General features: G+C 47.1%; 1 protein-coding gene across 7 annotated transcripts in view; it reads left to right on the top strand.

The window, feature by feature from the left end:
• Nucleotides 1-5,003: 5,003 nt before the first annotated feature.
• ANTXR2 (ANTXR cell adhesion molecule 2) overlaps nt 5,004-12,685 on the top strand; it is a 187,591-nt gene continuing 179,909 nt past the window's right edge. For 5 of the 7 annotated variants that reach the window (XM_084855440.1, XM_084855444.1, XM_084855442.1 and 2 more), the window contains exons 1-2: nt 5,004-8,501; nt 11,772-11,843. In XM_084855440.1, the coding sequence (XP_084711566.1) occupies nt 8,341-8,501; nt 11,772-11,843 (233 nt within the window). In that variant the 5' untranslated portion in view covers nt 5,004-8,340. The remainder of the gene's footprint in view (nt 8,502-11,771; nt 11,844-12,685) is intronic. The other 2 variants (XM_084855446.1, XM_084855445.1) reach the window with 1 other exon arrangement.

The raw sequence follows: 12,685 nt of genomic DNA, 5'->3' as shown, positions 1-12,685 counted from the left end.
AATAGCTTCAGAAGATGGTTTTGCAAAATTTGCAAGTGTGTGGCATAAAGGATGGATCCCCCAACCCTTTGAAAAAATGTTTTGGCATTCAAAGACACTGTCATCTACTACCTTTGCAAATGTCCATTCCTCTTAAGAGACACTGTGTGATACAGCTGGCCAACATGAAGGCCTGAGAAGATATTATGGGCTGCAAGTCATAATTTAGATCCCTGGCCATAGACTACATCAGCCCCCCCCCCCCCAGCCTTTTTGGCCCAATGGACACATTTCAAATGTTGAGAGTGTGTTGTGGGTGCTTTCACAAAATGGCTGCCATGGCAGGTATGGCCAGTAACAAAACACTCATTTCCCAGAAGGCAAACTGGTGAGGCTAAAAGAAAAGCAACTTACCGAAGAACCAGAATACAAGGCAGACGTGGGGACCCCAGGACTACATGGGCCATATATGGGCAGGGGCCATATTTTTAATTAGATAAAGACTGAAGACCAACAATATGGGTTGTACCAATATGGGTAAAGACTGAAGACCAACAATTCCCACAAAAGCTACAACAGATGGCTCTTTAACCCCCTTTCCCCAAGGGCTCTAATCCTTCTCCCTAAAGGGCTCTTTAATCCCCTTTCCCAGTGTAATGGTTTGACAGAGGCTTTCCTTTAGGCTTCTCACTACCATTCCCATGTGGTCGCTTGGCTTGTGAACAAACAATTGATAAGAACAGTGCCTCAGCTTCAGTTCACATGGGAAGAGGTTAAAGAGTCTTTTGCTTTTGTTGCAGCTTGGAATAAGGTGGTTCAGGTTCATAATTATGTGTGCATATATATGAGTCCTTCAGACCAGAGGCCTTGCTGGGAATCATTTAGAAACGTTTTGGGGGGCTGGATTTGGCCCTGGGCCTCCAGTTGCCTATACCTACCAAAGGTAATCCAGCACGTACAAACACACACAGTAAGCACAGGGTGGCTCCAAATAACTGATAAATGTAGTTGTCCACATCAATTTTAAGCTTCTAGTCCTGGGACAATGCAGTTAATAGACCAGGTTCTGATGCTGACCGGCAGCCATGTTTTGTGGACCAGTAATCCAGACATCCCCTTCATGGATCACTGCCTTGTTGTGGCGAAGGGGCTTGCGTAACTCAGTGAAGCCATAAGCTATGCCATCCAGGGCCACCCAAGATGGACAGGTCATGGTGGAGAGTTCTGACAAAATGTGGTCCACTGGAGAAGGAAATGGCAACCCACTCCAGTATTCCTGCCAAGAAAACCCCATGGAACGTATCACAAGGCTAAAAGATATGACGCTGGAAGATGAGCCCCTCAGGTCGGAAGGTGTCCAATATACTACTGGGGAACAGCAGAGGGTATTTCCAAGTAGCGCCAGAAAGAGTGAAGCGGCTGGGCCAAAGCCGAAAGAACACTCAACTGTGGATGCGTCTGGTGGTGAAAAGGAAGTCCGATGCTGTAAAGAACAATATTGTTTAGGAACCTGGAATGTAAGGTCAATGAATCAAGGTAAGCTGGAGGTGGTCAAACATGAGATGGCAAGATTGAACATCGACATCTTGGGAATCAGAGAACTAAAATGGACAGGCATGGGCGAATTTGATTCAGGTGACGATTAATGGCAGAAAGCGAAGAGGATCTAAAGAGCCTCTTGTTGAGGGTGAAAGAGGAGAGTGCAAAAGCTGGTTTGAAACTCAACATTCAAAAAACGAAGATCATGGCATCTGGCCCCGTCACTTCCTGGCACATAGAAGGGGAAGAAATGGCAGCAGTGACAGATTTTACTTTCTTGGGCTCCAAGATCACCGCAAACGGTGACTGTAGCCATGAAATTAAAAGATGCTTGCTCCTTGGGAGGAAAGCTATGGCAAACCTAGACAGCATAGTAAGAAGCAGAGACATCACCTTGCCGACAAAGGTCCGTATAATCAAAGCTATGGTTTTCCCAGTAGTAACGTATGGTTGTGAGAGCTGGACTATAAGGAAGGCTGAGCGCCGAAGAATTGATGCTTTCGAACTGTGGTGCTGGAGAAGACTCTTACGAGTCCCGTGGACTGCAAGGAGGTCAAATCAGTCCATCCTAAAGGAAATCAACCCTGAGTGCTCCTTGGAAGGACAGATACTGAAGCTGAAGCTCCAATATTTTGGCCACCTAATGCAAAGCGAAAACTCCCTGGAAAAGACGCTGATGCTGGGAAAGATTGAAGGCAAAAGGAGAAAGGGATGGCTGAGGATGTGATGGCTAGATAGCATCACCAATGCCATGAATATGAACGGGAGAGAGCGCAGGACAGGAAGGCCTGGTGTGCCAAGGTCCATGGGGTCACGAAGAGTCGGACATGACTTAACGACTGAACAACAACAACACAATCCAGACATCCTGTAAACTAGATGGCCTGCATCAGGGGTGTTGGATTTCTTTCCGCCTGAGGACCGAATTCAGTTTGGAGAAGCTTGCGGGAAGGGGTCTAATTCCAGTTGCGGGTGGTGCCAAAGGAGAAATACCACCTTATTTTAGCTTAAAGGTCTTACTGTGCAACTAAGCCTTAGGAGAGGCATGGCAACTTTTAGAATGGTGGAAAAAACTGCTCAAAAGCCAAGAAACCAAATGATTGATGGTCAAGGGAGAGGGAATAGGACCAGGGGAAGCGGTGTGTCCATCTGGGGAACCCCAAGAAGACTAGGGATGTACGAAACTCCCCTTACCTTGCTCCGCCGGGTTCCGCTGGGGGGGGGAGGCGCTCCGTCCATCCCCCCGGAATCCTCGCCGAGGGGGGGAGAGGTGCTCTGTGCCTCCACCCCAGAATCCTGGCCGGCCGGTTCTGCTCCGTGGGGATTCTGCGGAGCTGCTGGCTGGCTCCGCCAGCAGCCGGACATCTGGCCGCTGGCTAGCAGGGACGCAAATGGCGGTGGCTGTAGCCGCTGCCGTTTGCGTCCCTGTAGTCAGCCGTGATAGGCTACGTAAAGACTTACGTAGCCTATCACGTCTGGCTTAAAAAAACCCCAAAAACGCGCGTACGCAAATGGCGGCGGCTACGGCTGCCGTCATTTGTGTTCCTTATTTTTGGCCGTCTTAGTCTACATAAATATTTACATAGACTAAGGCGGCGAAAATAAGGGGGAATGCAAATAGTGTCCGCTACGCTATTTGCGTTCCCCTTATTTTCTCTCTCTTAGTCTACATAAATATTTACGTAGACTAAGACGGCCAAAAATAAGGAACGCAAATGGTGGCGGCCGTAGCCGCCGCCATTTGCATACCCGTTTTTTTTTTTAAGCCAGACGTGATAGGCTACGTAAATCTTTACGTAGCCTATCACGTCTTGTAAAAAAAAACAAACCCAGACAAGACTGCAAATGGCAGTGGCGGCAGCCGGTCGGAAGACCAGCTGCTGCAGCCGCCGCCGCAGCCGCGTTGAAGATCCGCCCCAGGTAAGTCTCGTCCTGTGGGGGATCCGTGGGGGGGCGGCAGGCTGTTCCGCGATGGATTTTGGGGGGCTAAATGCACTGGCATTCAGCCTCACCGAGATCCGTGGCGGAATTCTCTGCCATCCCTAAAGAAGACTGGACTGAGACCTCAGGTGGGTCAGGTTTGGCCCGCAGGCCTGAAGTTCGACACCCCTGGCTTACCTGCACGCAAAGGCAGTGTGAGTCTGGACCCAAGCCACCAACTCTTTATATAGTATGTCACTTTCTGTTGCAACTCTATTTTTTAAAAACAAATTTAAGTGCTCCACTGTGCCCTGCTTCTGACGGTTCTTGTCTTCTTGTTCCCTCCATGTGCCACAGTTTCATCTATTTTCCCACTGTATTTGTCCCCTGCTGTTTTGTGTGTGTAAGCATAAGAGCTCTGATATGAACACAGCGTAACCCTGACTATAAGGGTTATTGTCAATCAATGGGGGAAGTTTTGAATGCCCAAAGAGATATGTGATGTGAATAGGGGAACATGTCTGCACTGCATTGCACATGGAACCCTAGATGAGAGCACATGGCCTCAGGCTATTGTGCAGTTAAGCACACTTTAGTACCATTGGAAGTTGTGGAGATAAGTACACTACAGTGCAATCCTATGCATGTCTACTCAGAAGTACATCTTATTGGGTTCAATGGAACTTTTGTTCAGGTAAGTGAGCATATGACTGTAGCCTTAATCTGTTATAAAAGGCATCTCCCTTTCTAGGTAGTCCTAAAAACTGCAATTTTGTAATGCAGGGATGTGGGTTTCCAACAGAATTCTCAGCACCTTTACTAAAACTACAGTTCTCTGGTGGGGCGGGTTGCTAAGCAGGTATAAACCTGATACAGTTGAAGTGTAAATATGCCATATGAGATTAGTAGCCTATATTGGTTGACTAGGAAGTATGTCCTATTATATTGAATGGGAGTTACTTCCTGGCATGTTTGTTTAAATTTGCAGCCTAAGACTGAGATCCTAAGCTTGCTTACACGGAAGGAAGTTCCGTCACAATCAGTGAGTTTTACTGTCAAGTAATGATGGTTAGGACTGGGGTGCCAAGAACTGAGTTACAGTGTTTAATTTGCTGAAATTTGACAGTGGATGGAGGAAAAGCTGTAATAAAACTTTCACATTCAACTAATTCTTGCATCTCAGAACAGCTGCCGCATGTTCAAGTCATCAAAAGTCATCTAACATTAAGCAACACCACATTTTTCTTCTATATCGGAACAGCTGCATTTCTTGATATGACTTGTTGCCTGTGTACATATGTGCAGAGAATTTTAGCTGAAGGTGGTTTTCTTGGTATATGCTAAATGTCTAAAACAAATGTGATAATAAGAGCAAGTTTTATACTGACCACATGATGGGGACAAAATATGATCCTGATTACTAATACAGGAACTGTATTAAAACAGCAGAGTGTTTGCTTGGCCAGTTATCAGTACCTGGTTCCATCATAGGCCATTTGAATTACAATGTTTCAGCTGCTCCTGCTTATAAATGCCAAAGACCTTGCTAGGATGAATGTGCAGTTTGCTGACAGTACTGGACTGTTATATTTATTAATTTAATGTTTTTTAACCCGACTTTCAAGGTATCTACCTTCACAGGGTGATTTATAATCTCAACACATCAAATCACAAAAACATTAAAACAATAAAAAAATCCAAATTACTAAACACATAGAAAACAATTAAATGACATTAAAAGTAAACATTATAAATATTAAAATAGCAGTTAAATGTAACAGTAGCAGATAAAAACATTCACTAAAAACATAGCACCATTGTAACAGAATGACATTTTAAGAAAAAAAAGTCTTGCAAGGCTCTCTTCAAGATCAACAAAGGGGCCAAAAGAATTTCTTCAGGGAGGATATTCTAAAGATATGGGGCCCTTGCCCTCTCCCTGATACTCACTCTGAGAACTCTCACTGAGGGAACCTGAGAGTCGGGCCTCGTCTTACATTTTGGGCAGGGAACCAGGGGACCCGTAACGATCCCTCAGTAAGCTCCCTCCTCAACGCACCCTCTCCAATTGTAGCCAAGTCCTGCCTCTCCCCTGAAGCCTTCTGAAACAGTAGCTAAGGGTGCTAGGTCCCTTCTGGCCTGGATCCCCTGTATAATTCAGAGAAGCTAGATGTTTCTAACTTCTTTTTGTGGAAAAGCAGCATATAAATGTTAAAATCTAAGACCATATAGTAAAGCAATAATTTCCATGGACAAATAGCTATGCTCACCATTGGTTTGACCCCCACCCAACACCCATTTGAAAGAATCTGTGCTGGCTGAAAATTAGTTTCTGGGTTCTGGCTTCTAACTTTAACCAAGTCAAAGTTCTGGCTTCTAACTTTAAAGACTTAAAGGCCTGGGCTTAAACTAGGAACCAAGGCAGCAACAAGCCAGTATGCTGTAGTACACTGTTGGACTAGGACCAGCGAGACACAGGTTTGGTTCCCCAATCCCCAGCAATGGTGCTCTGTGTGTGTGTGATATGTGTTAAAAAAAAAAAAATCACAACTGTGTTTAAATTTGAATTGGCTGTTTTATGCAATTCAAATGAGGGGTACCCTCCAGGAGTCTTTGGGATGGGATGATCCAGAACCATAAAAGAATAATGTTAATATTGGTTAACATGTGTGCAAACGGCTTCACATGCATTCTCTAGTAGTTATTGTTATGACAACCCTGAAAGTTAAGTTGGTATTATCTTCCCATATTGCAGATGGGGAGGGCAAAGCTGAGAGAGAATGACTCACCTAAGGCCATCCAGTAAGTTCATGGCAGAGGTGGGATTTGAATCGTGCACTTGTGCAGAAATAGATACATTTTCAGAATTAAATAAATGATAGGGAGACAATGTCCACTCCAGTGGTGCAGCTAGGTAATTTTAGACCCTGGCCTTAATGATCTCACACCTTCCTCCTTTAGACAGCCATGTGTATTACGAAGCACACAACTAACGTTTCGGTTCTGCCCTACCTCAGGGGCTTTACAACTGCTTCTTCATTCCTGATACGTAAGAACAAAACTGTTTTGCCAACACTGTTAAACAAAAAAAGGGAATACACGGAGTGTGGGCAGTTTTGCAGTTTAAACTCACTTAAATCATAGCACCATCATGACTGCAGATATATAATGGAGTTTGCTTCTGCTGCCCTGATGCTAAACACACTGCCTTGGGAATAAGCATCATTTTGTTGAAGAAAAGGAGAATATATATTTCAAGTAAACATATGCACATCTATGACTACATACATATCAGGTTGGTCACCCCCTGGCTACAATGTGTTTAAAAAAATAAGAAAGGATGCTGCAGCAAGCAGGGTCAGTTAGCTGTGGTGGGCCCAAGGATGCCCATGCTGGGGCATGGAAGCTCTGCAGTTGCCACTGTCAGCATGGACCGTCTCCCCCTGCCCCACCCCCCCGGTGGGCTGTGACCAGGGCAGAGATTGCTGGAGGAGTTCAGGAGAAGACCACATGTGGCAATTGGAGCAAATGTACTTGGTTATCGAGGGATCTCTCTGCCACTAGCAGGTCACAGCTAGTGGCAAGCAAGGGGTCACAGCTCCATTTGCCCCCAGTATAGAACAGGTTGCTTGGTTTTACCCAGAAATTGTGGGTGCAGGGCCCCTAAAGTGGATTGAGCCAAAGAGCAGGGCAGGGGAGAGAGGTTAAAGGCCCCTATCCCCCACGATCCAGATCGGCCTTCTATGCCTTGTTGTTGTTCAGTCGTTAAGTCGTGTCTGACTCTTCATGACCCCATGAACCATAGCACGCCAGGCCTTCCTGTCCTCCGCTCTCTCCCGGAGCGTGCTCAAGTCCATATTCATTGCATCAGTGATGCTATCTAGCCATCTCATCCTCTGCCGTCCAGTCATAACTAACTGAGATCCCATTAATTTCAATGGGTCTACTCTAAGTAGGACCATTGGAGGCTGGTGTCTCCAATTTCCGTGGGGCCGTGCATCCATTTCAGGCTTCAGTTAGAGCCAGCCAGAATTCTATAGGCGCTCTCCAAGTTGCTGAACCCATTTTGGGGATAGGGCTCATTACTTTGGGTAGCTCGAGTTCTGGCTGAAACCCAGAATGGATTCACAGCCCCACTGAAATCGGAGCCACCACCCTCCACTGAGTAGGATTTACGGCAGCACAGTGGTGGGGGCTGCGAAAAAGGCAGGGGACCCATGTGAACTGCATGTTGCCCACCTTTGCTCAGGCGCTTATCAGGTGTTCCTTAGTGATGGTGGTGGACAAGCTTCCCAGACAGATTCCCACCTCTGCCAATCCTTCCACGTAAGGTTGGCTGGCTGGGGAATGCTGGGAGTTGTAGGACTCTCTTTCTGCCTACACACGCATGGGATTGCGCCCTTAATGCTTGGCTCCCTCCTGGGCACGCCGTCTCCCCGCCAGCCATCCATCCCTGTACGTTAGTCACAACAACGTCTTCCTCACGCCATAAAAGGCTACGGAAGGGGGACAACCACAGCCAGCCGAGCGGGACGCGCTCCAAGCTTGCTCTCCGAGTTTAGCTGCTGGGCCATCGGGTCGCCATTGGCGGGTTCGCGTGGCAATCAGTACTTTGCACCCAGAAGGAAGCAACCAGCGGCAGCCGCCCCTCAACGGGCCGGGGGCTCCGTCCGCAGCCAGCGCCTCCCGCGCCTATTGTTTGCCCGGCGAGACTCGAGGGAGGCCAGCGGGGGTCCTCTTCTCCGGGATTTGCGCGGAGTTTGCAGCAACTCCCCTTTGTCCTCCTCCTCGGCTCGCTCTGCCCCGCTCGCCGCCGCCGCGTCGACCCCTCCCCGCTTCGCTCTTGTTGCAGAAAGCAAACTCCGGCGGCTGCAGAGAGAGAGGGAGAGAGGGAGAGGAGGAATGGGGGGCCCAAGGCTGAGCGAGGCCCGGGTGCGGACGGGCCAGGCGGCGCCGGCTTGGCTTGTCCTGGCGCCTTTGCTACTCCTGCCGCTCCCCGCGGCTCACGCCCAAGAAGAGCCGAGCTGCCGCGGGGCTTTCGACTTGTATTTTGTCCTCGACAAGTGAGTAAAGCTGGGGGGTGCCGGGATTTGTAGTCCAACGCGTCTGGAGGGCGCCAGGTGGGGCAAGGCTGACCCAAGGAGCCCGATGCCGCTCGTGCGTGCGCCCACCAAATTCTGCTGACGCGCATGGCAACATTTCTTCCGAACTTTTCCCCGTCCAGAGACATGCTCAGAACGGCGACAGAGCAGCGCTTGGAAGGCTCAGCCTTGGCCCCCGGCCCCCGAATCTCGGATGTGTGAAGGCGCGGGGGTGCGTGTTGTGCTTACTTTACTCCGTAGTGAAGGGGTGACCTTCTGTGCGTGCGTGAAGGTGCTCCTTGTGTGAGGATTGTCAGAGGTGTGAGGACTGCAAAAACCTTGGTATTAGCCTCCCCACCCGCACAAAGGTTTTGGGGTTAAATCTCACAGATTCTGGCGCTAAGCCCCCGCTGCCTCTTTTGCAAATTAACCTTGGGCTGTTTTCCGTGTTCCCTCCTAACGTGTCCTGAACAACCAAAAGCAGGAATATGTAACGAGCAAATAAATAAGACTAATTGAAAACGAAGGCTTTAATAAAAAAGCATTGCTCATACAGTACTGTATTCCATATTTATTTGCCGAAAACCTTTAAAACATTATTAATTTTTGCTACAAAGCCTTCAGGGTGGCTTATAAAACCATTAACAACAAAAACAGGAACACAAAACCAGATAAAAACTAACTCACATCCACCAAAGCATATAACGTAACCGAACCTTGAAAGCCAGTGTGGTATAGTGGTTAGAGTCTTGGGCTGGTACTCGGGAGACCTGGGTTCTAGTCCCTGCTCTGCCATGAAGCTCACTGGGTGACTCCAGGCCTGTAAGGGACTCTCAGCCTAACCTACCTCACAGGGTTGTTGTGAGGATAAAAGGGAGAGGAGGAGGATCATGTACGCCGCCTTGGGCTCCTTGGAGGAAAGGCAGGGTATAAATGAAACAAACAAAACCCAGTATAAGATATCAGTAACAAAAAATCCACTGAACAAGCCTGAAAGATAGCAGGGTAGGTGCCATTTGACTGTTTCTGGGAGTGCAATCTACAGGAATAGGCCCTGTTCCCATAGAACCCCTATGTTCTCAAAGACTTTAGGAACCGAGGGCATAGAGTGAGGGCTGGCCAAGCTTATTAGGCCTCATAGTTGCTCTGTGTGAGCTGGCAATGCACTTTGGAGCACATCACATGTGCTTCATGCAGCCATACCTTACATGGAAGCATTGGTAGAGGTGGGAATCTGTTTGGGAAGCTTGTCCACCATCACTAAGGAACACCTGATAAGCGCCTGAGTAGAGGTGGGCAACATGCAGTTCACATGGGTCCCCTGCCTTTTTTGCAGCCCCCACCACCGTTCTGTCAAATTCGCTGCTGAAATATGACAGCACAGAGGCAAAAGGATGCGTTTTTCCTTTAAAACAAAGCATGCGTGGAGCATACCCCTTGTTTTAAAGCAATGTTATGCTTAAAATGCCTTGATTTAAAGGGAAAATGTAGCTTTTTTCCTGCTGCCACACCACAGAAGTTTGGCAGCCATTTTGGCAGTGGCGAGGGGGGAGGGTTTACAACCCCTGGAACGTTTGAGGGGGCAAATTGGCTCCTGGGCCCCCAGTAGTTGCTCACCCCTGTCCTTGAGGAACCCTAGGAACACAGTATGAAAGCCACTGCATTTGTGTGTAGTTGGTATTTCTGTTGCCAGAGAAGGCTGTTGAAGGTATTGCCAGGATGCGCAGAAGTGAGAGAAGGAAGATGGGGAGGATGCTGCTGCTGAAGGCAGTATCTGTTTGGTACCATATTGTGGGTCTCTGTCAGATAATCAGTTTGTGGGAATGAAGGCTGTACGGTGCCATGCCCCTGTATGGTGAGGTGGCAAGATGCCTCTGTGGTTGGCAGTTGGCCATTAGAGTACATAGGGATATATGGCCTGCTTCTGTGGGATTATGGTTCCACAGGGTGAATGGAGAACTTGCTGAGGAAAAGTATTAATTTAACTGCTTCATGACCTACCACAGTATAACACTAGGAACCAGTGGCAGTTCCTGGTTTTTGAGGGTCCTTGGGCAAGATAGCCTCCATGGGCCCCCTCCTTCACCATCATTGTCAGCAGCTGCTGTTGCTCCTCATCTTCTTTCTCCTCATCGCTACCACTTGCTTGTTTGACATGCAGAGGACAACAAGTGAGCAAACAGGCAGTGGCCTCTCTTCCTCCTCACCATGATGGTTGTCTGGGCCAGGGAAAGAGGCAGGTGAACAAAGAGGTTGCCGTGGGGAAGAGGAGGAACAAGTCCAGGGGGATTTTGTCAGTGGGCCCCTGCTGGGGTCTGGGCCGTCAGCAGGCACCCAACCATTCCTACCATTGACACTGGCCCTGTTGGGGACGGGACATTTTGTGACATTCTCAAAAGAAAAGTTTGGGCTAGGAAACTAGGAAGCCATTTTAAAGCAAGGGAGGGAATGCTCCTAACATTACCATTTCCCGAAACAGGAGGATACGTGCTAAAGTGAAACACTATACTCGGAAAGCTATGCAAGTGTTGGGTTCCCTCAGCATATGTACAAACGGCTGCCTCCTCAGAAATTCAGTAGCCATGTAATCATATCCTGAAGTGGAGTTCTCTCTCTTTCTCCTCTGTCTACACACATTTAGAGAATAATGTTTCAGAATATAAATGCCTTCTTATTGATGATCTATATTAGGCTGACAAGTTGCTGTTGGAAAAGGGTATATTTCAACAATGCATAAGGTGAGCAGCACTATAGATGTCAGAAGCAAGGCCTTTCTGGTGATTGCCCCAAGGCTCTGGAACATTTTCCCTCTGCCCCAAACACACTAAGGTTGGAATTCCAATTCCTTACTTAGCTTTAGAAAGAACTGCAAAGCACATCTTTGTCACCCAGATTAGTGATTGGCAGACACATCTTAAGGAATAATTCAACAGGAAATCCTGTGCTGTCATATTAGCACTGGTTTTGTTGCTTGGGTTTTTATTTAATGACTTTAAAAAAATGAATATTATATCTGCTTTATCGTTGTCAGCCACTTTGAGCTGAGGTAAAGCAGCACAAACACTGAATGCATACATAAATAAAAATTACGGTTGAAGTAAATTAATGCTTTTGAAAGAAAGGACTGAACAAAATGGAAAAGAATGTTAAAAAAGGGAAAAAGAACATGTTTCACACATGCATTTGAAATACCATAGATTATTTAATTTGATCCTTTCGATGAAGGTGTGCTCACTTTTGCTTTCTTTACAGATCAGGGAGTGTCACAGCAAATTGGTTTGAAATCGTTGACTTCGTGAAGCAGCTGACAGACAGATTTGTGAGGTAGGTTGTTCTCCTGTGGTTTCCAGGCATAATTGGGATGGAAAAGATTGCAAAACAACCCTTTAGTGCTTAATCTTCAGTTGTAAACCGTTCACAAAAGAATTAGACATATACATGGCTTTGCTCAGATAAAGTGATTGTATCATGTTCTCCACATATGTTTAGAATGCAGTGAGCTGCTTAATAAGTGTACATCTTTTGGTTCTCCCGCTACCCCCATTCTTTCTTTGTTCCTAGTTTGTTTTTTGGGGTTGTAAAAATGTAAAATACATGTAAATGTATTGTAAAAATACATATACATGCCATGTAAAAATACATATTTAAGGGGGTCAGGCTAAAAAGGAAATGGGAACATTTGAATGGTGAGTCACTACTCCAACATTTACTGTTAACATACCTGGAGATGGTAATTAATAAGACCACATTGACTAGACTTGCACAGTCACCGTTGCTTATTTATTTAAGCCACAGTGGGTTGTGGCATGTGCTGGCGTGTGCCAGGCAGCTTTTGAGTATTGAAGCCATGACTGCAGCTTGTCATGTCATCTGAACCCAATGAGCATGGGTTGTTGGCATGGTTAAACCACCCAGAACCCATAGGCTGTTTTAGGGTTGTGGGTGCTTTGCCAACAACCCACCCTTGCCAGGTTCAGATGACACGACAAGCTGTGGATGCAGCTTGAATATTCAAAATGGCCACCCGCCCACAACACAGCCCGCCATGGCTTAAATAAGCCACGGTGGGCTGCTTGATTGTGCAAACTGGCCCAGTGTGTCTAACCCTGCATTCTGTTTCCACTGTGGCCAGGCAGATATACTCTTCACCAGACTGACAGCCAGCT

The sequence above is a fragment of the Heloderma suspectum genome, chromosome 5 (genome assembly GCF_057233095.1).
Source record: "Heloderma suspectum isolate Gila_16-S chromosome 5, 16-S_ref, whole genome shotgun sequence".
NCBI classification, from domain to species: domain Eukaryota; kingdom Metazoa; phylum Chordata; class Lepidosauria; order Squamata; family Helodermatidae; genus Heloderma; species Heloderma suspectum.
This window is presented reverse-complemented; position numbering and strand designations above follow the sequence as displayed.